Source organism: Neopelma chrysocephalum, unplaced genomic scaffold, assembly GCF_003984885.1.
Source record: "Neopelma chrysocephalum unplaced genomic scaffold, ASM398488v2 Primary Assembly neopelma1_61, whole genome shotgun sequence".
Lineage (NCBI taxonomy): Eukaryota > Metazoa > Chordata > Aves > Passeriformes > Pipridae > Neopelma > Neopelma chrysocephalum.
In genome coordinates, this window is record NW_020897716.1 from 1,844,237 (window position 1) to 1,870,388 (window position 26,152).

The window sequence follows — 26,152 nt, forward strand, 5'->3', positions numbered from 1 at the left end:
AGTTACAAAACAAATAACTAGAAGTTATGAAGCAAATGCAGGAAGAAGAAATTAAAACTAGAGTGTAGAACTGTACCGTTTAATTTTAATACCTAGCATTAATTCCATTTAAAAGCGAGTCTGAAAAGTCTGCTAATGGGGCAGGGAAGGCAGACCTTGCCTACATATTTGCAGTATGAAGAAATGCACAAGACAACTCAGAGGAAACCCTATCAAACTAAGTATAATTTGAAAGTAAGGAATATGAGAAAAGAAAATGAAAATAGCATCTGCTTAGCAGAAAACAAACAGGAAAAGGTTTCAAAACAGCACTAGTTATTCATGTATGAACTTCATTGTCTGTAACATTATACTTATTACATATGGGTATCCTTGACATCTTGCTAAGTACTTCCCCTTATCCTCTGCTAAACTCATGCATAAAACTTTGAGGAACAAAAGGGATGCATTTTATACTCACGCAAAGACTGGGAACCAGACTGGACAGGTTGACATGCCGTGGTGCAAACATATGAAGCTGCTGAAGACAGGATATAGCCGCTGCCTGAACAAGTGAGTCTGAATGGTCTTGTGTGATTGCACATCCCACCAAACAGGAAGAACGGATCGTTGAAATTGTAGCTCCATTACCTAATGATGTAATATGATATCCTTAACACAGTAAAACTTTTGTATGACAACTGTAGACTTTAAGCCTTTGAGAAGCTTTAATGCTTCAAAATTGACAGATTAACATGCAATTTTTCTGAATTCCCATGAAAATTAGAAACACTACAGAGTGTTTCAGTATCTCTTTTTTAGCTCAGTTAAACCATGTCCTGTACAAATGAAATTCTGGATTGATGATCTCCAGTCAGAAATATTTTGAGACTATCTTCCCAGAAGATCAAAACATTATCTGAATTTAGATTCTAAAAGTCTCTTTCCTTCTATATATATGAGCAACATTTCTTGCACTGAACTATTTCCTAAAATATCAAGTAACTCTCAAGCTAGCATATATGTATGCAGGCAATTTTAATTAACATACAAAAAACATAAGTTCAATTAAACCATCTAGAAATATTTCATAACTAGAAACTTAAGTCCAGTTATTTAGAGTTAAAATTTCACTAGTGGTTGGCTCTCTGGCAATGCATCAAAGACTATCCCATAAATATTCCTAAAAATCCCAGTTAGACAAAGTTACAAATCTGTGTTTTTAACACCTGAGGCACAGAATTTCAGTGTTTGGCATGACAAGATCTTGGTCTCTACAGTAAGGTACAGTGATGTAAAGATATCAAGAATGAATGGAAATGAGCTACAGTTCACAATATTATCAATTATTTCAAACTTAAGCTCTTGCCATCATTTAAAAATAAAATAATCATGTGTTAAAAAAGCAGAGGAAAAACCTTGCCTCATGCCCCAACTACACAACAAAAACATACACAACAAAATACATAGCAAGGGTTTCATTGCTTATCTACCAAGCAAATTTGCCATTAGCCAGAACACCATATATCACTTCAACTTCTTTATATAAATCTCTAACTGCAGTCAAAAAAGCCCCAAGCAGTTATAAGTAGCATCAAAAGTGAGGTTGCTTGCAGGAATGTAACTAAATTAGTCAACATCACCTCCCACCATCTGCAACTAACAAAAACTTGTATTCTTCCATTTAAGATTACAATATTATCTTTATACAAGGTAGATTTTTTTGTTCTCTCTTCAAATTCCCACTAACCTTGAAGCTCAGGCCCAACAGTAGTTATTATAGCTCCAAGACATCGGCCTAAGCACTGATGTACTTCTGTATGCGATGGTGGGACAGTTAAGAGCAGAGTAAGAACTAGAGAAAGCGTTGGCTCCACGTACCCACGGTACATCGGTCCACTAGAATCTACTATCAAGGCAAGTGAATGGAGAGACCAGGTCTATCAAAAACACAAAGGAACATTTTTTTAGTAATGCATTTAGGAAATTAGTTTTATATGCAGATGGAGCCTAGCTCCATACATCCATTCTTAAACATGTCTAGTTACCTACTCTGACTCCAAAAGTGTTTCAAAAGTCTCAGGAGCTCAAGCAATCACCCGAAAGTTTAAACATCTCTAACATACTCTTTGGTTATCAGCAGTTCTGAGGATAGTGGAGATAAGATGACAAAGAATTTGAGAAAAAATATTTTTAAGCACTTTCAGGAAAAAAAATACAAACACAAATAACATATCTACTTAAAACAAAAAGGAAAAAAGAGAAGTGACTCAAGGCAGGAAAAAGAGAGAATCATTCCACTGTAAAACTGGATGCAGCATCTGAAATGGGCAGCTTACAAAGTCCTTAGTGGGGAGTGCCTTTTACAGTCCAGTAGGAACTGATTTTCATGACAAGTTGAAAGGCTTACAAGTATTTTCTAATTTTCTTATTAGAGGCTGCAAGAGAAGAAAGCAGCGCTGTTCAGTCAGTGTACTACAGCATGAGAAAAAAATGGTGAAAGATCAGCCTATTTCAGTTGCAAGATGAGTACCTAAAAGAGCAAAGTAATTCATTGCAATTGCCAAAGCAAGGAGTGGGCAAGAGGATAGTCCTTTGGAATACTGACATTTCATAGAAAAAAAATTCCATTGACAGATCTGAAAACATTAGCTATCTCTCCCCAGCATCCTACTAAATGATCTTATTTTACAATTTTCTTACAATAAATACATGAAAAGACTATGATAAAAGAATATTACTATTAAAAAGCTAGACTCTCAGGAATAAGCTTGAAAACCTGCTTTTAAAACCGCTCCTTTTCAATTGTCTCTAATGCAATCCAAAGACCATTAGCACTAGCAATCATGTAACTACTTCTACACTCCTAACCCCACGGTAGCACATTACAGCTTATCCTTCCATTCCCGTAAATTTCCATTACTCATATTTCCATACAGTTTCTGTATATCCACACTGAGCTAGTGAGGAACGAGGTTTAAAAGCTTAGCTTTTCCCACTGGCCTAGTGCTGTATTCTCAACAGAAAATAAGGTAGATGTGCAAGTTCCACCAGGACTTCCACTTTATATTTTACTTCTTTTTTTTGTTCATAAAACAATAACCTTTCCATTTGGTTTTTAAATGAATGGTGCACAATTATGAGTTACCTAATCATATATGCAGTTAGTTAGATATGCAAACTGCACTTACTCTTACCTGAAGTAAACTAGGGAAATTCAAGAGAGACTTTAAATTGTATTTATAGATTTTTTTAAAAACATTATCTTCAAACAAAACTAGGCTTGTTTTCCCAAGTGATAAGCTTTGTTACTTTGATTTCTTTTTTATTGCTCTGAGAGAAAGAAATAAGAAGGTACTCTAGCAGTTTAAACCAAGGTGAAGTATGATTCCGCATAGTTAGTGGAGGCTTCAGCTTCTCAATTTGTTGGGTAAAAAGTGCCCCTACTCGTGGGTGGCACACCACTTCCTGCTGCTAAAGCTTAATAGTCACTATTCCAGATAATCATTTCCTTGCAGTAACTTGCGAAAAGAATGACAGTAAGTTACCTATTATATTATGCAATTACACCATAATCTTTGAAGTACAATAATTACAGAAAAAACACTTGCTTTTACTCAAAATAGGTTTCTTTTTTCTTTTTTTTCTTCCTTCTGAAGTAATTCTTTTAGTGCTTTGGTAGATTTCACTGCTGGAGAAAAAAAAATCAGCACTTTTCTCTCTAAAATTCAACTTCTTACTATAAAGACACATGTAGTGGTCCATCTAGCCCTCTCTTCTTTTTACAGCAGCAGCCACAGACACTTAATGGAAGACTTAAAAGACAGACCGAGACACTGACCTCTCCTATTTCTCTTGAGAGATAAGACAGCATTTTCTCCCAATTTTCCAGTATTTTCACTTTAGAAGCGTTCTGAACTGTATAGTGCCTATACATATTCAGCAACTCCAAAAAGGTTACTCTTTAAACAGCATGTTTAGTCCCCTTTCTACTCTACCAGCAACTTTTAGCAGTCAAGTTGTCCTCTTTGGAGGCTTTACATGTCTATAGTCCATAGCAGATAGAAACCCTTTCTCGACTTAGGCTTGTCTTGGACTTAGCTACTACCAGTTCCCCTTCTGTCCCCTAACTGCAGTTTAGCTTGCAACAGATTTCTGTTTTCATAATATAACCTCCCAAAAATGATGTACTGCCATACTGCATATGTATCACTTATACAAAAATTACTTGACAAAGAAAACTACTGCTCATCACCTGAGACTCCAGTAACTGATCACATGTTAACCATTAGCCAGTTATTAAAATTTCTGTTTAGGCAGCTAAAATAAAACTAGCACATTTTGCTCTACAATTAAAGTCAGTTAGGAATATGATCACAGTGCATTACTTTGGCACAGCTGACAAGCAGACACTTGTCCATCTGAATTAATGTGACCACTTGCGACTGCCTCCCTAACTAGCTATAAGGTTACGTTTCAATTGCACTACCTTTTCGGGATTTTGTACTATAAGAGTTTATAAGGAAAGTTGCACTTTCTTCATGCTCTCTGGCACATGCTACATGTCTTACGTGTCACAATGTCTATTAAAGCACAGAACAGTAATTTAATTGTTAATTTTCATCCTGAACATTTTAAAATAATTTTGCGGTGATTGTTTTTTTTACCTGGACTTCAGGAGAGGTTCCATCCTGTGCCAAAGCCAAGAGAATACTGACACTAGTTTTCAGATGCTGTCCAGAACCTATTCCACCAACATACCGATGGAGACAGCCCAGAGCCAAGGAATGGCCTGTTCTTGATACGACGTCTCGAGCAGATTTTAACCTATCAACATTTAAATAAAAGTAAATCATGTCATTCACTAGGTTTGCTACAAAGAACCTTTGAAGTACCATAAGAGTGCAAAAGACTAACAGAATTTTGCAGGTCACCCTACAAGAGCTAGAGAAGCTTTAACAACAAAAGCAAAAACAATATACTTAATCTACATTGCTATTAACCCATATTACATAAAAGACAAGTAAAAAAAAAAAAAGCTATTTTAATAGCTTTTTTCTTTCTTTCTGGTCAGAACTTGACATTTTGGATGAAGAAGAGTTTTGGAAGGATATAGAAAAAGAATCGAAAGTTTACCAGTGTTTCACAGCAGACTAATTTAATAATCAGAAAAGTCATTGCTAAACCACTGCAATGAAAACGGAATCAAGAATAGAAAGGAATCAAAAATAGAAAAATGACAACACATACTGATAAATGACAAAGAAATCCACAGCTACATCTGCCACTACAAAGTACAGGTTTTAATACAGCTGTTTTCTTCTACAGTTGATTTCTATGACTTTTCCAATAAATCATTTTAATTTTTTTAAATACCGAAATTTTTATTAATGAAACTAAAACAGAACATATAGCATTTTGAATGATCTAGTTGTATGAAGCAGTGACTTATTGAGTGTTTTCCACAATACTTCTGCTTCTGAATGCATGTCACATACATATCTCAGTAATTAAAAACCTTTTCAGTGGGTAGGGAAGAGAGATAAAAGGATTTCCCAATTAGGGCAAAGAAGGATTTTTTTCCCCCTGGTTGTCTGTATATTAGATACATGCATGCTCTTAGTCATCAGTGAACAACAAAGTAAATGCACATCTCAAACATGCAAAAATTACTTGACAGTGTCAACAGAATGATAATCATTAACAACTTTACCCTAGATAAGAAACCAAGAAAATAGTCCCAGCAATAGAAATTCAAGGAAAGACAGTAAGGATGATGTACTTTATCACAAAATAAAAGGAGGAGAAAAATTGAGTTGCCCAGAGGTAGGAGAGCTGGACTGAGGGCATGTGCATGCAGCCTGACCAGCCAAAAACATGGGCTGCAGCCTTGAGGCCATTGCATTCTCTTTCACAAATAGGCTGATGCCTTAAATTTAAGCACAAAATTGGGAAACATATTGTCTCGTTTTTTCTACCAGACATCTTTCTAAAGGCCCAAGATAGACAATAGAATACGAAAAAAATATGGGCCAGTACATAAGTTAAATTGATGTATAAAGAGGATGTTTTAATGAAACACAACCACTATCATACAATTCATATTTCAGACATACTTAATGTAAGCTGTGTTCTTCTATCTGAAACAGCTTCATAACCTTCAAGTGACTCCTCAAAAGCTATTCACTGCTATCATTTCACATTCCGTGCGTTTAACAACTCAGCTTTTATTCCTCACATAAAATAAATCGAAAAGAGAAGAATCTGTTTGAAGGTTTGTCAGATCCACATAACCATAGCAATCAACCATGAAGAGAATAATCAATATGTAATTTAGAAGAGGAATCTTCCAAACTACATTAAATTATAATTTTATTTCCTTTTCTGAATTAGAATCAACTTACTTATCAAAACTGTACTGAGCCATTCTAGCAATGAAAGAGGCTTCTCCAACCACTTGAGCCATTCTGCCAAGAGCTTCGCCTGCTGCACATCTCAAAATAGGGTTAGGATTATCAAGGGCACCCATTACGAGCGTCAGAGCAGATTTGCGGACTTCTTCTGGTCCTAAGGTGCTTTTATTCTCAGCTAAACCCTACAAGAAAAAAAAACAAAAAACAACATTCAATGTAGGGGAGAAAGGGAAGATATATTTGAGACCTTCAATTAAAAATTGTGCACTTTTGCTTTTGTTATAATTTACGGTAGTTCATCCTAAAATATATTGGTTGAAAACATTTAAAACTCAAAATTAACAACATCCTAGATCTTATGTTTCCCAACACTCTACCTATTTCACATACAGGAGGATGTGTTGCACCAGCCTTTTTCATCAAATGCATTCATTATAGTGCACCCTAGTCCTACTGAATCTGATCTAGCTTTACACAGGACACCGCAGAAAAAAAGAGAAGCTTTAAAAACTAACAGCAACATCTTTCTGTCAGACAGGAAAACCACAGCTCAGTTATGTTTCTGCAAGAATCACTTACATCGAAGACATTTTAGGTACATGAAAATATTTTTTTCTTAATAATCACATCTTTACAAACATTTATATAGCCTCTTAAACAAATACTGTACAGAACAATAACACTACACACTGCTTCTGCAGCTTCTTTGGTTTCCATATTTCGTTAATAGGTACATCACCTTTCACAACTTTCAAGAAGTATTTTACTCTGGGAAAAATAATTAAACACATTTAAAGTAAAAATACTGCACGTATTATAGAGGAAAAAGTCAAAGACTTTACCATAGATTGTCATTTTCTGATCTGAAATCCTTATTTCAGCTCAATTTTGACAATTCTTTGACCATTTCGCATGGCATGGGAGATTCCAGAAATCTGCCTCAGAATCTCCTTTTCTACTTGTAGCAACATAGTTCACGTTTCTAAGAACAACACAAGAAGTGAAGTGTTGTTTTGCCAATGTATTTTGCCAATCAACTAAAGACATGAGGCTCCAGCAACAATCAGCTTAAACGAGGCAGGCGTTATCTGTGCTTGCTGTCTAGCTTCCTGACTTGATAGTGTGAGGCTGCATTTTCAGCTGTAGCTAGAGAGCACAGAGCTGTAGCTGAAGTCAGTGGGACTACGCATAACCATCTAGAATTTAGTGCAATAGTATTCAGCAACCAAACTGTAAACCCAATTATATTTGTGGTTTTGTTTCCACAAGCCTCATCTGCACAATACTGAGGGGTTTTTTGCATATATATGACAAAGTACTTAACTCCATGAGTCCAGTGCAAATAAAACTACAGGACTGATAACTAAAAGAAAAAGTGTTAAAAAAGACAGTCTGAATACTAGAGAACGCTGAATACTGCAGAATGCTGACTACATGAGCCTCATTTCTTCTCTGTGCTGATACACGCAGACGAGAGCTCATACTAATATCTGGGAAAAAATGCAATTTTAGTATTTTCAAACTTTTGAATGTTTGAGTGGTAACTTTAGCAATGGTTCTTCTAACAGCTCTTTGTATTGAATACAAACTGATGAACTTTGGCATCCATTACAAGCTTACAAGTTTTACCTTTAAGGCACTAAGAACAGCTGTAAAGATATTAAGCTGTACAGCTTGTTGGCGAACACCTTTAGCTTGCTTGACACATTCAGCAAAGTGATCCAACATCTGTAATCTAAAACAAAGGAAAGAACATAATTGAAGTGATAGCCTTTCAAAATACAAACTAAAACACAGCTGATAAAAAACACACACAACAAAAGGGCCTTTCAAGTTCAGTCACAGAATTTACACTTCAAGGGCTGCAGAAGGTATTCACTACAGGTAGAAAGAGTAGAGTTATTCTGAACATTCCTTTGCTGGTTCTTTTAGTTCATCCACACATTTTTTCATTTCCTTTTGAAGAAAACACCACCAAGAGGATGTGAGTCTTCAGGTGCATTTGGCTGCATAACTAGAAACCAAAGAGGAAAAATGTTGCCTTTCCACTACCATTTAAAATAGTGTTACCCTCCATATTAATTGTATTGTTCCTATTGTTTTTCCTGTTTAAACTCCATTCCTCCCTCCACCTCCACCCCAGAAAACATTACTGGGAGGAGGAGCGTTCCTTAGAAGATACCAACAACAAGAATGTAACGAATAATCTGCGTTCTTAACTACTCAGCTGTTTTGGGGCTAAATCTTTTCATAGTTAACAATAGATAAAGATCAAGCTCAATTAATGCAAGCTGGCCCCAAGTCTATCCTGCACTTGCTGCAAAATGAGATTGACTGGTAGGAAAAAACTGTTCCCATCAGGATTGTACTGAAGGATGATTTTACTTTGAAATGCGTCTTAGAGCTGCTTTCACTGTGTGCTCAGTGACAAATTAGCTAAACTGAATGACAAAAGTAGTCCTGACAACTCATAACTCTGTAGAGGTAATGTGGAACACAAAAGAAAATAAGGTGAATTCCATTTCCTCCTTTTCATCATCCACACAATTATCTGCTGAGTATAAATCAAATGTCTCAGTTGTGGAAGCCAAATGAAATTCAATGCATGCCACTGCTGTTTTTAAGGCTGAAGTTAATTGCAATGGGTACTTTTGCAGGAAATTTTGATTGCAGAGATATTACTACTGCTAAACGCAGTACGAAAAGACAAGAATCTAGTCTCCACCTCTGAACATTAATCTTCAAAAGTGATAAAACTGAGGAAATTACCTTATTTCTAAACTGAGTAGACATATTCTGGAATCCTGAGACACAATGGACACCAAATAATAAACTATGAATTTAAAGGCAGTTGATGCCACAGTCGATTCTTATTTCGGGGGGAAAAAATACAAACAAACCAAAAAAACCACTAACATAATAGCATCCAGAGAGTAAGGTATTAGGTTCTGAAAATTAACACTGATGTAAACTGACCTGTGTTTGTAGGACACATGAGGAAAAACCACACCAAAGAGAGCCACAGATGCATCGATGACAGATACTCCTAAAGGAAGGGGACCAGGTACAGCTTCACCAGCGGGGATGCGCAAATAAATAGAAGAGGGATCATGTTCCAGAGCACCACTTCCAGATGCACTGTTTGGCTGAAGCTGCAAAATGCCACATAACATGAATACCTCTGAATATACCTTTGCACATAAAACTTGGAACTAGAGATAACCAAAACACATATGCAACAGCTTAGAACAACAAAACAGCTTACAAACACCTGAATGCAACTGCAGTGCCCCCATGCAAACACAGTAGTATTTACAGGGTCAGCTAAATCCTGAAGGGTCAAAGCAGTTAACAGCTGGGTAAATACAAAAACTATCACTCCTGGTAGTGAGAGGTGGAAAATAGAGAAAAGCAGACTAATTCTGGTACTAATAGTAGCTTCTGAATCACTGATTATGAAGTAGCATTTCACAGAAAAGGTCATTCATTCACTCACTGAGCACTGAGTTACAATATTGTATATTAAATGATCAGTTTTGGCTATAAGGATTCCCCATACAGAAAGATGTAGAAACAGTACTAAAACTACTAATGCTCCTATCCTCAAGAAAATACTTTCTAATCATCATTCCTCAAGGAAATGCAATTAAACAATTATCTATTTTCTCTGAAGAAAATTTTATATTCCTGTCAATTATTTAATCGTGAAAGCAAATTTGAATCCAATAGGTCTGTATGCTTCTTAAAGGCTCAGAAAACAATAGCAAACATTTGTTGAGACCTCTGTATCACTAAAACAAAATGTGATCAAGCAGAAGAAAATCATAGAATAATAGAATGTTAAGGGGTTGGAATGAACTGTAAAGATCATCTACTCCCAGTCCTCTCTGCCATAGGCAGGGACATCCCCCACTAGACCAGGTTGCTCAAGGCCTTATCCAACCTGGCTTCAAACACTGACAGGGCTGGAGCATCCACAACCTCCCTGGACAATCTGTCCCAGTGTCTCACCGCCCTAAGGGTAAAAAAGTTCTTCCTAATATGTAACCTAATTTCCCCTCTTTCAATTTGTACCCATTACTCCCTGTCCTATCACTACAATTCCTGATGAACTCCAGCTCCCCTGTAGGCCCCCTTCAGATTGTCTCCAGACAACCTTCTCTTCTCCAGGCTGAACAGAGCCAAGTTCCTCAGACTGTCTTGGTAGGGAAGGTGCTCCATTCCTCATATCAACTTCGTGGCCTTCCCATGGACTTGCTCCATGTCCTTCTTGTGTTGGGGACACCAGAACTGTACACAGTTCTCCAGGTGGGGTTGCATCAGAGCAGAGTAGAGGGGCAGAAACACCTTCTGCAACCTGGTGGCCACGCTGCTTTTGATGCAGTCCAGGGTTCGCTTGGGTTTCTGGGCTGCAAGTGCAAGTGCACTCAATCCTGTGACAGAATCCTGCGACACGCTACAGATCTTCACTTACCAACAGTGCCATGGTTTTACAGGTAAGAGGTTAACAAAAAAAATAAAATAGGGACAAGGAGCATCTCAGAAAGCTCTGTGGATTGAAGATTGCACTGGAAGTCTACTGTGTCCACCACAACAAAAAAGGGAAGTTTATAAAAACTTTTTCTGCTTTGACATGCTGCTCGTGGCTCAGAAACAACTTCCCCTTAGTTTCTCACATTTGGTATCAGTCTTAGCTTTTGGATCTGCTGCATCAAGCCTTCTCAGAAACCTTTCCATTATAAGATGGGCTGTTGCAGAAGAGGCATTTTCAGCCAACAACATCGTGTCAACACTTCCAAATGAAACGTAAGATTTCATACTACACCTATAAAACTAGTTAAATCTTGTTGTGTTGTAACACCATTTGCAATATTGATATTCTGACAGCAATTTCATTATAAAACATGTTAAGTGGAACCTACATTTCTCCTAGTTCAAAAAAACCCATATATATATGAGAACAACTGCTAGACTAGGAAGACTGGGGGATGGGCTGGGAGTGTTGGGTTGGGGTTTTTTTAAAGAAATTAGGCTAATTCACTAAGCACAACCCTATGAGTAGCATTATGCAATTTATATCTCAGCTGCAGGTAGTTTTTAATCAAAACAGTACCCTGTAGATGGAAGAACTTACATCTAACAAAGCTCTGAAATAAGACTAAAAACAAGGCATGAAGCTTCAGTTTTAAAAGGCTTCCCTATACACAAATCACACAGAGAGGGCAGATAATTCATTCTTCCAGTTTTTTATTACCTGATCTTCAATTGACTTATGATCCGTTTCCTGCAGCCAAGAGCCAAGCAAAACACTATCATCATAATGACAAAGAGACCTTAGGAGTGATGTGGTTGTATTAGCAGAGTTGTCTGTCAAAGTAAATTCCGCTACCAACTCTCGAAGCAGCGCATTAAATGATCCTAAAAAGACAGATATTAAAAAGAATCATTGCTGCTTCTTAGCCAAAACATTCCAGCTACTGATCAAAGGTTACACATGTACCATTGCTTCGATTTTAGAGGTAGAGAACAGAGAAGTAAACCTGACAAGACTAGAGCTGAGAGCAAGGCTTCAAACAGAACCCTAGGCTCTCAATTCCCAAATCATGGGTACCCAAATACCCAAAGAATGGGTAAGGTTGGGAACCATTGGGAGTCATGTAGTCCAAACTCCCTGCTCAAGCAGGGTCCACTAGAGGACATTACTCAGGATGGTGTCCTGTTCTAAACAACAGATGGGGCCATTCCTTCCAGGACAATAATCCAGATTTTGAAAAAATTTGCTCATCCACATGCTCACGTAAATTTAATGAATTAACAAAAACAAACAAAACCCAAAAAGCTAATCTGTCAGACCCTGTGACAGTGCCTGGTAATTTAATAATAGTAGATCTGTCTAATACAGTAAATAAGGTAAAAATAAACAAACAAAAAACACCTCAAACAAAAACAAAAACACAAACAAAAAAGCAACACTGAAACCAAAACTAAACCTTCATTGTCACATCTGTCTTTTCAGTATACTAAAAAAACATTCAATAATGTTCTTCATCTTTTAAGTAACAATGACTTAAATCACCATTATTGGATCTCAGAACATAATCTTCATACCTCCCAATCCTATAAACAGGACCATAACTTTTATACTGTGTTACTCTATGAATGTTTAGCAATATTCATCCTCTGTAGTTATACTGTCAAGGTGACATACAGAAGATGAGGAATATAGTACAAGATTCTTGGAGATTCCTAGAATCCTATTTTCAATCTTGTATTTGCTTCAAAGGTAAACACCAAAAATACATCACAAGGAGCAAGTAGAATTTTTACTTTATTAAAAATTGTTAAAAATGTATGTACCTTCATATGTCTTTGGAGGCAATAAAGCCAATATATCATAAAGTCTTAAACGAACCATAGCTGCACTAGCTTTGAGATGAGCTCCATGGGCTTTAATTACTGATGGAATGCTACAGAATTAAAAAAAGAAAAAGAGACAACCAGAAATGCTGTAGTTACCGAAAAGAGTATTTTCAAATTTCTTTTCACAAGACATATCTCTAGCCAAGGCAAGAAAATAGTTTTCAGAGAACTACCCTGAACATTACTCAATTATCAGTACATTTTCAGAAGTAATTGTACAGAGAAGACTTTTAAAAGAAACAAAAATACCAAACCAACAAAACCACAACACACACTGCCCTAAATCAGTGAAATGCACCTCCTCAGAAGAAAGTTCTATTTTAATTAGGAGTGGGGCAGGGGAAAGGGACAGACACCAAACCACAAAACCAACTCGAGACTGTGTTTTTACTTCTATTCTGTAAAATGCTGAAAGTCTTTTCATTAGTTCAATTTATAAGAAAAGAGCTTTTTGAATAACATCTAGTATACCAGTATCTTAGTTTTGTCATTTCTTGCACAAGGATAAGCAAACCATGAATTCAAAAGCTCACTGAACTGGAAATCAAAGCACAGTTACCGAATTTACCATGGTAGGCCCTTCAGCACAGGCTGTGCAGTAATAATTTTACAAAGCTAAAGACCACAAACACAAGGATAAAAGTTTTTCTTCATAGCGCAGTACTATGTCAGAACATGAATTAAAACAAATTAGTTGTAGTATTTCAAGAAAAGACAAAAGTGAATAAAGAGCAAAAACTGCCTACTTACTGCGACATCATTGTCATGGCACATTCTATGGGTGTCATCAGTTTCCTGATCACATCCTCAGTAAGCAGCTCAGGACAGTGAGCAACAAAACTTCTCATAGCTAATAACAAAATAGTTTAAATTAAACTTTCACTGAAACAAACAAATATAAAACATAAGCAAGATACAGATCCTAGGAGAATATCAAAAAAGCAACAACTAAAAATGTTTATTCAAAGACTGTACGATAGCCTCCAAAAACTGTATGCCAAAACCAGGTCACATTGATGAAAGTCTGACACATTTTACTCATTTTCAAAGAAAGCAGGAAAGTTAAGAGAATTCTCTCTACAATACTTGGGATCACGTTTTGGTTTACTGTACAGATGTAATCTCAAAGTCTGAAATTCTTACCACACAGAGCTCCAGCACGGCCTTCCAGCGTTACTTGCCAGGTAAAAGAATCTCCTCTCGCCTTCTCTGCTTCCAGCTCCTTCAGAGAACGTGGAAACACATTTCGCCATAGCAGCAACATCTTAGGCAGATGATACCGAACAACAGAAGGACCTATGCAAAAAAAATAAAGTGACAGTATAATAAAAACACATATTTAACTGAGTGTGAAAAATCTGCTGTGAAGGCTTTTGCTCTTTGAGCCATTTTTGTCTTATTTCACTTCTTCTTTTTTCCCTTCTTGAACAACAAAAACCAAATTAAATTCTTTCTCATTTCTAGGTGGAAAGTGTGGCAAAAAACTACTATTATACATTAAGTCTGCTTCTTGATATCAGTACCAAAAATATAGGAAATAGGCTATTCTATACACTATCATGTCCTATGGAACCACTGCCAACTGTCTTTTTACTATCTTTTTGACTTCAAATTTTTTTATGTTACTATTTTGAAGGCAAGTTCTTTAGTCTACCATAACTTGTCCAAAAAATGAATATAAAAATAACTGATAGTTACTGATTATCTAAATTACTTTAACAGTCAAGTTTTTTTCTAAGCTTCTGAAAAAGGTCTAATGCAAGTACATTAAAAATATGTTGGAGAAGGACAAACAAAATAGGGATACACTGTTAGAAAAATGACAATAAACTGGCAAAAAAGAGACAATTTAGAGAAATGAGATTAAACATAAAATACTATTTTCTGAGAGATCAAAATACTGCAGAACGCATCAGAACTTTATCACATTTTCCAGTATAATAAAACTCAAAACAGAAAAAACACTACTGCTGCAAAATTCAAGAGTACACTTACAACCTCTCAAAAAACAGCTTCTGATACTTCTGTTATGGCAGACATGAATGTGAGGCTGGGTTTTTTAAAAAACTGAAGAGCTTTTAAACTGACAACACTTCTAATCAGTATTGTTGCCTATCTAGAGGCACACGTGCAACCTGTTGGAATGCTCATTGCATTTTATTATGGTCCATTTCTTCTGCACCACAGTATTAAGGAAGGAAGACTATGGGCAATTTTGCCCTTTCATAGAATGACTAAAGGCTGGGTTTCTAAAAACAGAATTTTATTTTTTTTTAGGTATGGCACCTTCTACTATCCTTCAGCTAACGTAAACACTAACACTTCACCTCTCCCCAGCATAACAATACTACTGAAATAAGTGTATGAACACTGTTTCTCCTGTATTAAACACTCTTGTGCTAGATACTGAACTGATTATGTGTATAGACCATTTGCCAGAGTGGATAATCAGAAATGTTGGACAAGCTTTAAATAAAAGAAAAACCAGACCATTTTTACAAACCTAAAGTCATGAGTGCTCCAAGTAAAAGCCATCCAGCTTGAGTCCGCTGCAAGGAGAGCCTGCTGTTTTGCGCAGCAGTTCGTAACAGATCCTCAGCAATACTGACCACCATCTGCACCAATGACAAAACACAAGGGATTTAAAAATATAAATGAAACCACTGCAAGCTACTGCTACTTGTTTGCTCTTACAGACTATATATAAAGATGTTCTCAAATCATTTAAATTGATCTTGGATAAAGAATGAATGCACATTACATTTCATGCAGATGATTAGTGCTTTTCATATGACAATACAGCTAGAAATATTCTCATCAGCAATTATTTCAGAGATTTTCCAATATTTCAATTTCTCTTCAGCAAATTCAAAAGAGAGGGGGGAAAAAAGCTGTTAAATATTGCAACTGAGATACTACAAACATGTACTCTGGCCACTACTCTCATGCTCGGCACAAGTTTAATTTCAATAATGCTTTAACTCACTAGCATGCCACACATTTTGCAAAGCTACTACTTGTATATAAAAAGGTATCTTTTAGTACACTCACAGATGAAACACTCATTATCTCACCTTTCCTTTGGCATGAGGAATACCTAGTGGACACTGATGCACACCACCTAACAATGCAGCCATTGCAAAACTGTAGCCACTAACAGCTTCAGGGGAGGTCTTCAGATTGTTGAGTCTTTCTGCACATCTGTCTAAAAATGGAGTCAACTGAAAAGGCAATGCCACGGCTACACACCGCAAGCACCACGCGGCAGCAAGGCGAGCGGCCATGCTGGGATGAAGAAGAACTGAAGTTACTGTCTCCAAAAGACCTACAGAAAGGAGAGTTTACACTCTTTAACTTATGCTGTTTTTAATACACATAGACAAGTAAACTGAATCAATACTAGACAGTCAATGTGAAAGTTAAGAAAGTCAGAATTAAGAGTACTTGAATTTTATGACTTTTCCTTCAAGGAAAGGCAGAGGTGTTATTAGCATTATACTGCTCCACATCAGATTCTACCAGCGAAGTTGGAGCTGTCAGAGCCACAGAAGATACTTCTACTTGAACACTGAAAAGAGGTAGCAACGCTATATAAGGGAACAGGCACTGGATGTGATGACTTCCACAATGTTTTACACAGATTGCCAATAACAGAGCAACAGTAAGACTATCTTTGGTTTTGTTTCACATTGTAGCCAAGCATATGCTACAGATGTCACTGACTGCTGTACTCTGCTTTTGACACAGTGCTGTCTCCTCTGCATCATGTTTCCAGCCCTCTACACTCTACAGAAACCTCTGTGCATATTTAATCCCACTTTCTGAGCCATTCAGTCCAACCTGTCTCCACACCAAGACCTTCTTTAGTCCAGATCTTGGAAAACTCTTACTTCAAACCCCCTCTGCTGCTTTATCTCTTGCTTTCTCTTGAGTTAGTGAGCAATTTCTACCTGCTTAGTTCACAGCCGCTAACAGAAATAATGCTGAGATACAGTCCCCTCTATCCTTATGGGATGCAGCAGCCAGAAGGAATAAATATGTGCGGTCTCCCCCACCCCACAGCTGGCACAAATCAGTATGAGAAGAATATCATATGCATCAAGACAACAATCTGCACAATGAAATATCTAAAAGAGCTTGCACTTCCATTAGAAAAGACCATAGGCATCCACAAACTGAAAAAACTTAAAACTGCAACACTATAGCATAAATGTGGATTCAGACATTGAAACAAACAAGGAGAAAATCCCACACAAACCATAATCAACTTAAGACAAAGAATCACTTTTTTTAAATGGCATTACCCACAGCTTCACCTGAACAAAATACTTTGCCTCCCCACAGAAATTTGGTATTTAAAGGCAATACAGTTTTCCAGGAGCAAGTATTTCAGACCTTACATAGCAAAACAATGTATTTCCTATAAAACCATTATTGTAAACAGACCAATACCAAAAATTACAACTTTACTGACCCTAAGAAATAGCTTCAGATAGACTCCAATCAAAACAGCTGTTTAATACTTTGTCAAACTTGAACTAAAGTTAGGGTACTAAAGACAATGAGCTGGACAACTGTAGCTACCCAGAGTGCTACAGGAAGTGCCAGCTTCACTGATTTATTTCTTACATATTCATTCATTATTTAAGTAGATTTAATGATATTTCATACTCATTGCTCAAACGCCTCACAATCTATTTCCATTTATTTGCGTACCAATAGAGGGTTCTTGAATAAGGGGAGATGCAGTGGCATTCAGACTCTGAACCAGACTACCCAGTTCTTGGAGGGCACACACCATCACATGCTGGCTTGCAGCTACATCAGCAGCTCCTGATTTATTTTCACTGTTAGCATCATTCACTACTGCTTCTGCAGAAAGGAAAAACAAGAGTATCTTTCTTAACTACCATTTGAATCACCATGAGCTGCACAGGACAGAAAATTACAGTTTTGTTCTGATACCAACCCTATATTAAAACAAAATCACAAGTCTGGAAGGGAATAGTTTTATAGCTATCAGCCAAACACAATCATCCAAAGACCATAAAACACAGTTGCCCAGCAGTTACTATAGGTGGCAGAGCACTAAAAGGTAGGATTAACAGCATAACACAGCAAAAATAAGTATACAATACACAAATGCTGTATATGTGTATCTGTACACAGTAACAAAAAAAATACAATCTTGACATATCTAGGTTTTGCATACAAATTTGCATGCATACACACTCAATGATACTGAGACCTTTAGTAATTAATTAATCAATCACAATCTCTAATCATTTTAAAGATATCCAACTGAGTTCCTACCATAGGTTCTTTCTCCTACAAAATATCCCAGAAGCAGTAACTGTCTTTTCAAAGAAAAGGTACTTTAGTATCAGCTTAACGTTTGTGTGTCTACTACAGTACAAATTTAGAAAATGGTCCATCTTATATGAAGGGAAGCTATCATTACCAAGTAAAAACTCTATCAATTTTTCATCAAATTCATTGGAAATGCTAAAAAAAATGAAATAGTTCTTCCAACCAGCCAAATACACAATGGAATTTCCTGCAACTTTGACAAGATGGCAGGAGGAGTAATTTCTGCAACTGTTTCCCCTCAGAAGTAGCATTTCTAACAGTCTTATTTTCCTGGAAGTAATACTTATGGTAATCAGAAGCCTTTTAAGGTTCCATACTTACCCTATCAAAAAATAATTATGAGAAGAACCTGCAAAAGTCTCAATATCAATTTCATTTCCATATGTTTAACATTGCTTTAAACTCAAATTAGATGACAGCAGAAAAGAATAAGAAATAGATGCAGGGTTAATACAGGGATGTGTAATTCCAATTTACTTTTTAAATTTCCAGCTCAAACTAATTCATTTCATAAGAAACAAATGCCAAGACAATTTTGTCAGTCCTCTTAAGGATTATATATTCTGCAAAGTTTAGCAAAGGGATCATATATTTCTTCTCTAATTCCAACCTTCAGATTACATCTTTATTTGTCACAAAATCCAATTGGTTATTATTAAGGATGTTAGCAGAGGAGACACAAGGACCTACAAGATCCTGTCCTACCTTCAGCACTGCTAGTGAAGAATTCTGCATGACTTTCAATACAATCTATCCCAAGATAGATCACACATGCAGATTTTTTTCTCCCCATTTCCATTCTAGGCTTTTGACATCGCATTTGCTATCACAGGATAACAAGCCAGTTTTATACAATCACTTTTCAAGTAAAACTTACGGTTTAGATAGCATATTTTGAACAGAATGAGTTGAACTATCATTTACCATAACAACAGAATTACTCCTCACAGTAGAAGAAAGGTGAAAAATGGCTAATCCAGTATAATGACAGTAACTTCAAACTGGTCTCAAAATAAAGAAAAATGGTTCTCACCCACTGCCTTCATTTGTTTACCAATGGCTTGACATATATCTTTGGCAGCTGCAATCTGTGCTTTCTCCCCGAGTAAACTGCCCACAGTTGCTCTCAGGATAAATGACACGCATCTTCGAGAGTAAACTGCCTCCACGTGGGTCTGAGTTGCACGAGGATGGGAGACCAGATCAAGTACATGGGACAAAAATGTAGCAAAGTTGCGCTCCAACCACTGACCTCCTAATGTTGTAACAAAGACAACGTAGGCCTGCAAAATTCAGAAGTCACACAGATTAAAGTCCAATTAAAACGGAAACAAAAGACTATATAAGACTACAGTTATACTCATGTATTATGCAGTGCAGTAGCAATACCAGTTAGTAATAAGCAACCCTAATCAGGTTACACAGTATGAATCCATCCAGTAGCCAAGTCTTTGTTGCTGAAACTATACTGTTTCAAGCATCAAGAGTAGCTGCTGTACTGCTATGAAGCATAAAATACTCTCTCCATGACAGCAAGAAAACCCAGTTCATCGCTTTAAATGTGTCTCTTTCTAAAAAATTTGAGAACACAACGTAAATCATAGCAGCACCATCAATGTGTTACAATTCACAATGAAGACCTCATGTACATCTCCCAAAATAGGTGAGTCAAACCAGACTTGTAAGTTATCAACAAATACAGAAGAGTGTATTTTTCCTACTAAAAGGGTTACAATTATGTATATATTATATATATAACATAAATGTTACTTAATTAAAAAGTTACGAACCTGGGTAACACCAACTCGCACTTCCCTATTGACAGATCCTCCTACTTTTAACATCTCTCCACCACTCTTCAGGAAACCAGATCCTCCTCGCAAAAATCCTGTGGCCATGAGCTCCAAGACCTCCTCAAGCGTGGCTCTCTTCACATTTTGTCGCATTACTTTTGAAAAAAGGGAAGAATTAATTTGATCCCAAAGTTCGAACCAATACAAGCAATGATCTTGAAACCAGACTTATTAATTCAAAACTGTCTTGCAAAAATAAATCTACGCAAGATTTCAGATAAAAATTTGTTTTCATTCTTAAAAAATAATAATTTTTGGTAGTTTGTTTTGTCTTTTCTTTTTGTGACTACAACAGATATTCTGCACTCTCTCCTCTTTTTAGCTTATTGTTTATAAAAACAAATAATCCACCTACAAGCTCCCATCTACTGGAACAGCAATGTGTTGTGCAGCACTGTCATGTAACATTGTACTGAAGGTGCAGTCTGCCCACTTAGACATGGAATCCAGAAGGGCTTGTACCTGTTGCTTGTTTTGGTATCAGTGCTGTAGCCATGACTGTCCCCAAAAGCTTTGACACTGCAACACGCACACCATAGTTTGAGTTTTCCAGAGCTTTAAAGCACAGGGTTGCAACATTCTCTAGTTCAGCTGTCCACATAAACACCGCTTCATTCTGTAATTCCAGCAGACACTGTAAGAAAAACAGACTTGCTAAGCACCAGAAGACCATTCTTACCTTCCACATAAGTATCGGACTGCAACTGTCAGGTTTATTCAGTAAATATTTTAATATGAATATTTTAGGAGTTAATTTACACTCTCCCATATACCAAATAACTTAGCTGAGTAAACAATCAGAAGAGTCATAGAATAGGCTAATACATAAATAAAAAAATTAAAAGAAATCTCAAAGAAAGAAACATGTTACCAAAAACCTCTTCACTGAGGCTCACAGTTAATATACTCTATCTCATACATGATTATGAAGTGGGGAATACAGTACTACCCAATCTGTGAAATAAATCAAATGTCTGAGCCTGCAGTATAAACTAGGAAGAACTTACCTTGCTCAACTAATTATCAAATTTCAGTTCAATCACAGTTCAACTGCAGGTTCTTCACAGTCACAGTACAAGAATTTCTAAGGCTGGTGACAAACACACCCACCTTGGCCACTGCACATCGTACAGCCATAGATCTGTCCGTCAGCAGAGATCGGGCATTCTTATAAATGTCACGGTGACAAGAAGCTGCTGCTCCTCCGAGTCCATTGAGGACTTTCTGCAAACTCATCAGAATTTCACTGCGGCCCTGAGACTGCACACACACAAAAATATTTATGCAAGAATGTGGACACCGTACTTATACTAAGAACCAGCTGTATAATTTTGCATTTTCTTGCTTCTATTTTCGGAAACACTGATAATGAAGGCATACATAACTGATATCTAGTTGATTTTAGATAGCAGTAAGAACTACACACAGATTTACTAAAACTCCTTCTGTTGTCACATAAATTAAGATAAGCCCAGGCAACCCAACAAATTGGCTCTAGACAAAATGCTTCTGTACTGTCCCACTATTTATCTGCTGCAGACTCAGGAAAAAAAACAAAACACCAGCTGATATGAGAGAACAGGAAGCCCAGGTAGTTAACAGCTTCCTTCTATACTGCACACAGGCAGGTACTTACAATTTGAGGACACACACACACACACATAAACAAATAAATAAATAATCACATAGGTACAACAACACAGCTGAAGAAAACAGCTGCCAGGCCAAGATCCGCACAATCAGTATTCCAACTTGTTCCAATAGAGCTATTTGCATAAAATCAGACCTACTGACAGCCATACATTCTCCCAATATTATGACATACTATCTCTTTTCAGGGCACAATGTATCCTGCTCGCATTCAGAGTAACAACTTTTCTGCAAAACTTAAGTATTTATTACTAATTTTTAACAACTGAATGTTTATTCAGGATACTTCAGCAAAAATCCTAACACAGTTGTTAGAAATAATACATACAGTCATTTTGCAATTTTAATTACTGATGCCACTATAAAGCAACTATTATAATATTCATATGATAAACTCAAAACTTTCTGCAGTAGACTTGATACTAACTAGGTAAGTGATGTGCATTTACAGATGTAAAAGAAAAACAATCTAGACATTTTGGCAAACACCTTTGGCAGAAACAAGTTTCAGTTTAAATGGAATCAAGACCACACAAATAATCTGAAAATTACCTCTGCACTTTTCAGAGACTTTAAAAGATTATTCACAGTTTCTGGAAAAGAACTACCCAGCATTCTGCCCATTTTTTCATAAAATGCTCCAACACACGCCACAGCAGCCCTGTGAAAAAAGACATTAATTGGTGTACTCTTTTTCTGTATTATCTAAATGAGGACAAACACTTAAACAGAAATGTATGTTTTAATCATCATTGATGAATAAAAATCTGTTTATTATCCACTACTTATCCCGGCTGTTCATTTAAAGAATCTTTTTATTTACCAGCTTCTAAGAGTACAAATGTATTTGAAGGGGTATTATTACAGGATCTATACACAGAATGAAAAGTTCTGGAGAAAACAAAATATGCTGAAATCTCAGCACTGTTAGGGTTTTATGTTTCAATACACTGTCTCTTTTTCCAAGCACCTGCAAGATAACCCTTACCCCATAATATATCCTGACACATTTCTGTAGATACTGAATTATAGGTTTTTTTCAAGACTAAGAACTTAAAATGAATAAATTATTGCATAACACAAGAAAAGTTATAGGCACTGTAAAATCACTCGATCCATAATCAGTTATTTACATGTTTTCCTTGTCCTGCCATTTAAGATTAGGGATATTTAATTAACACCATATTGCAGTTATATACACAAATTGTTCCAGGACAATCACAGAAGCAGCTCCTGAAAACATGCACTTTTTCATCACAAACAAGGCTTTTTTAAAATCTGTAATTCTTGGCTAAATGATTTTTAGCAAAGCTATATTACAAACTCATTACAGACTCCTCCTTAAAGGGCATATCTCCATTAAAAAAACTTCTAGACTATCACTTGGATAGCTTAAGTTTCAGAGCATATATATAGTATAAACCCTTCCAACTTATACAAGTTCCTCACAGAGCTGCAAGAGCTACAAACAAGAGGACAGTACCTGCCCAAACAGTGACTATTTCAGACTTTACTGTTAAATCCTTTTTTGTTGTGATGATGTCTGAAGGCAAGATCAAATTAGGGTTCACTAGACACTGTGAACATACGAAGCAGTACGTTCAGGAAAGTACCAAAACGGGTTTCAGTGGAAGTTTTTTGTGGTATTAACCAAATTCCTACCACTGAGACTGCTCCTGTGAGTAAAGACAAACTGTTTCACGCGTACATGCACACACATATCCAAGTACAGAGACTCTGCTTGAGAGACCTGTGTGGCATATCTCAGTGGAGGAATACAAAAGGCAAGACTTGATAGGGAAAAAAGCTTGAACATGCGATTACAAGTCTATGGGCATAGAAAATGCTTTGGTTTGACAACTTGCAGGTTCCACCTTAAATGGGGTACCTGAGTGCAATCAGCAATAATTCCACTGATGGAAAGTCTTCATTGCATTACTGCGTTAACTGTTATCCTCTCCATGCCATAAGCATGTGAAGAAACATAAAATAGTGCCTCGCCTAGAGAAAGACATTTCACTTTCAGATAGCCATGTATGTGTCACCTTTGAGTCCTGCCCTACACAATCTCAATCCAGTGCTTTTCTTTGCTATATCAAGAATATGTGAACTCCAAATAAGCAGGCAAAATATAAATAAACATAGCATGCACATATATAGGCAGATTCTTCTGTAATATCCAGGACCACTTAAAATCATTCCTCTTTCCCTAGTAATATTAAACATACAGTTTTGTGGGCAGGTAGGCTGCAGTATCATCTTTGCTCTTGATGATGTCATTACACTTGTCAAGTGTCTGAAAAACAGTAAACGTGTCTCCGATGCTGTAGAGAGCAGCGAGATTTTTTGCAAGCAGCTTTCGCGTAGGTGGCCCAGGGGAACTGCTGATGAGTCCTGTTAGCTGTTCTACAAGTTTCTTCTGTTTTTCCTTGACATCTGTCTGTTAAAGAGACCAAAAATAAATAAAAAAGTCATTTAATCCTGTGTCTTGCCACCAACACCCAAAAAACCTACAAGAGATTGAAGTAAACCTTATACCACTCCCAATTGCATGTAATTCAGCAAATTGCTTGTTTCATAGAGATTTGAGATACATTCAATAATAGCAGAGACAGATGCTAAATGCCCAGAATTAGCTGTTATCCCATTTAAATTTTACTTTTTAAAAATACTTACTACCTGCCTACTGACTGCCTACAATTAAACACTTAAGAGCTACAAACTAATACAAAGGCTCTTCAGGCTGAATCTGAAACCATAGAGTTCTCATCTGGCCATTACCTGTCAACTGTTTTTGGCATGAAATTAATATAAATGCTTTACAAAGAAGGGGGGAAAACTCCATAAAATTACCTTGTTGGCAGCTACTAGCACTTTATCCAAAAATCTTAACCACTCAAAGATAAAGACTGGTCTCTTTGCTTCTGTGATTTGAGCTAATGCTTCCTCGTTCAGTAACAAACTGTGAGCCAGCTCCATGACAGGTTAAATTCCAGTTTTATGTAAATTTGTGTAGAAACTCTAAAATAAAAACATAAATATTAGTATAAAGTATAGTACATTAGTACAAACCTTTGAAAATCAAATTAAAGTTTCCAGTTTGCTTAGACTTGTCTTAGCTAAGCAGTCCCACATAAAAACTACACACATATTTACAAACTGAGCGCATCCATTACTATTTCAGGGAACAGAGTTGTTAGTTGTAAAAAAAAAAGCACCTACAGGCAATTTCAGGGTCCAAACTCTTAGCCAAGAAAAATATACTTAAGTCCCCATTTAAAGAAAAAAAAAAGTACAAAAAAGGTAAAGGAGTCATCTCACTGTCTCCTCTTACATAAAAGAGAATAAGGATTGTCCCAAATCAAGACCCTTGAGCACACTCCTGAAGTTTGGGCATGAACCCAGGCACCTCCTCAACACCCTTCAACAGACAAGGTGTGAAGATGAGCCTACCACAAGTAGGAATTTCCACCTATCACAAATTTGAGAGAGGCAGGAACAGTGATATTATTTGGCATCACAGACCTAAGACTTCCCAGATCCCACTAGCCTTGCTTTAAGTGCTGGACAAATAAGTCCTCTGAAACCTAGCAAGCCTTAGGTGTGACAGCCTGGAATACAAGCAGCAGCCAAATGACTGCAAGACTCCCCAGCAGGCAAAATACTGCAAATCAAACACTGAATGGTGGGTAGCTCCAAAGCACGACCAAAAGCACACTATCAGTGTAAGCAAACACTCTGTGGACAACTTAACCTTAGCAAACCACCTTTAAACAAAGTGCAGCTGTTTAATGAAGAGCTGACAGAAAAAAAACCAAACAAACAAAACTTATCTAAAATCACAAAATTAAGTCAACCATCTTCAAAAAAAAAAAAAAAACAAAAATAAAAAAAAAAGCCCAAAATCTGAACGCAGTGATGCTGAAACTAGGATCTCAGTCAAAACAGAGAAAGCAAAACAACTAAGGAGTATTATGTAAGACATCAGCTTTCAACAGACATCATCTTCTGACAGCTGCACAGCTCCACTTGTGCTCTCAAGAGCTCAAAGCTGCTTCCTCATTCATGGTCAAACCCAAAAAATTCTTAAAGTCAAATGAGGTGATATTATTTTTTTAAACAGGCATTGGTACGGGTAACATGTTAATACTACAACTGTATTATGGTTCTGAATTCACCTCAATGATTTGGTGCGGATGAAACTAAAGCATCACAATGTCTGTAATACTAAGGTTGTTCTCTGCACTTCAATAATTTGCATAACATTTTCCACTACATTCATCTCCAGCAACAGCTCAGCAAATGCAGAAGAGCCACATATGGAGGCCTGCCCTGACACCTCCAAAGACATCTTCTGGATTTTTTTTCTCATTTTTAAAGAACTGAGGAGGTATTGCCTGTCAATAATACACAGACACATCACCTCAGAATACCTTTTCATGACAGCAGAGAGAAACACAATGAATG

General features: G+C 36.7%; 1 protein-coding gene across 3 annotated transcripts in view; it reads right to left on the minus strand.

Annotated features, from left to right (window-relative positions):
• HEATR5B (HEAT repeat containing 5B) overlaps positions 1-26,152 on the minus strand; it is a 56,275-nt gene that overhangs the window by 28,795 nt on the left and 1,328 nt on the right. For all 3 annotated transcript variants that reach the window (XM_027681601.1, XM_027681600.1, XM_027681599.1), the window contains 20 exons: positions 24,539-24,706; positions 23,914-24,125; positions 22,238-22,346; positions 21,146-21,295; positions 20,498-20,669; positions 19,973-20,130; positions 19,216-19,465; positions 17,529-17,684; positions 15,887-16,137; positions 15,316-15,427; positions 13,956-14,108; positions 13,563-13,662; positions 12,750-12,859; positions 11,647-11,810; positions 9,369-9,544; positions 8,022-8,127; positions 6,384-6,574; positions 4,647-4,806; positions 1,730-1,919; positions 461-630 (listed from right to left, as the gene is read on the minus strand). In XM_027681601.1, the coding sequence (XP_027537402.1) occupies positions 461-630; positions 1,730-1,919; positions 4,647-4,806; positions 6,384-6,574; positions 8,022-8,127; positions 9,369-9,544; positions 11,647-11,810; positions 12,750-12,859; positions 13,563-13,662; positions 13,956-14,108; positions 15,316-15,427; positions 15,887-16,137; positions 17,529-17,684; positions 19,216-19,465; positions 19,973-20,130; positions 20,498-20,669; positions 21,146-21,295; positions 22,238-22,346; positions 23,914-24,125; positions 24,539-24,664 (3,216 nt within the window). In that variant the 5' untranslated portion in view covers positions 24,665-24,706. The remainder of the gene's footprint in view (positions 1-460; positions 631-1,729; positions 1,920-4,646; positions 4,807-6,383; positions 6,575-8,021; positions 8,128-9,368; positions 9,545-11,646; positions 11,811-12,749; positions 12,860-13,562; positions 13,663-13,955; positions 14,109-15,315; positions 15,428-15,886; positions 16,138-17,528; positions 17,685-19,215; positions 19,466-19,972; positions 20,131-20,497; positions 20,670-21,145; positions 21,296-22,237; positions 22,347-23,913; positions 24,126-24,538; positions 24,707-26,152) is intronic.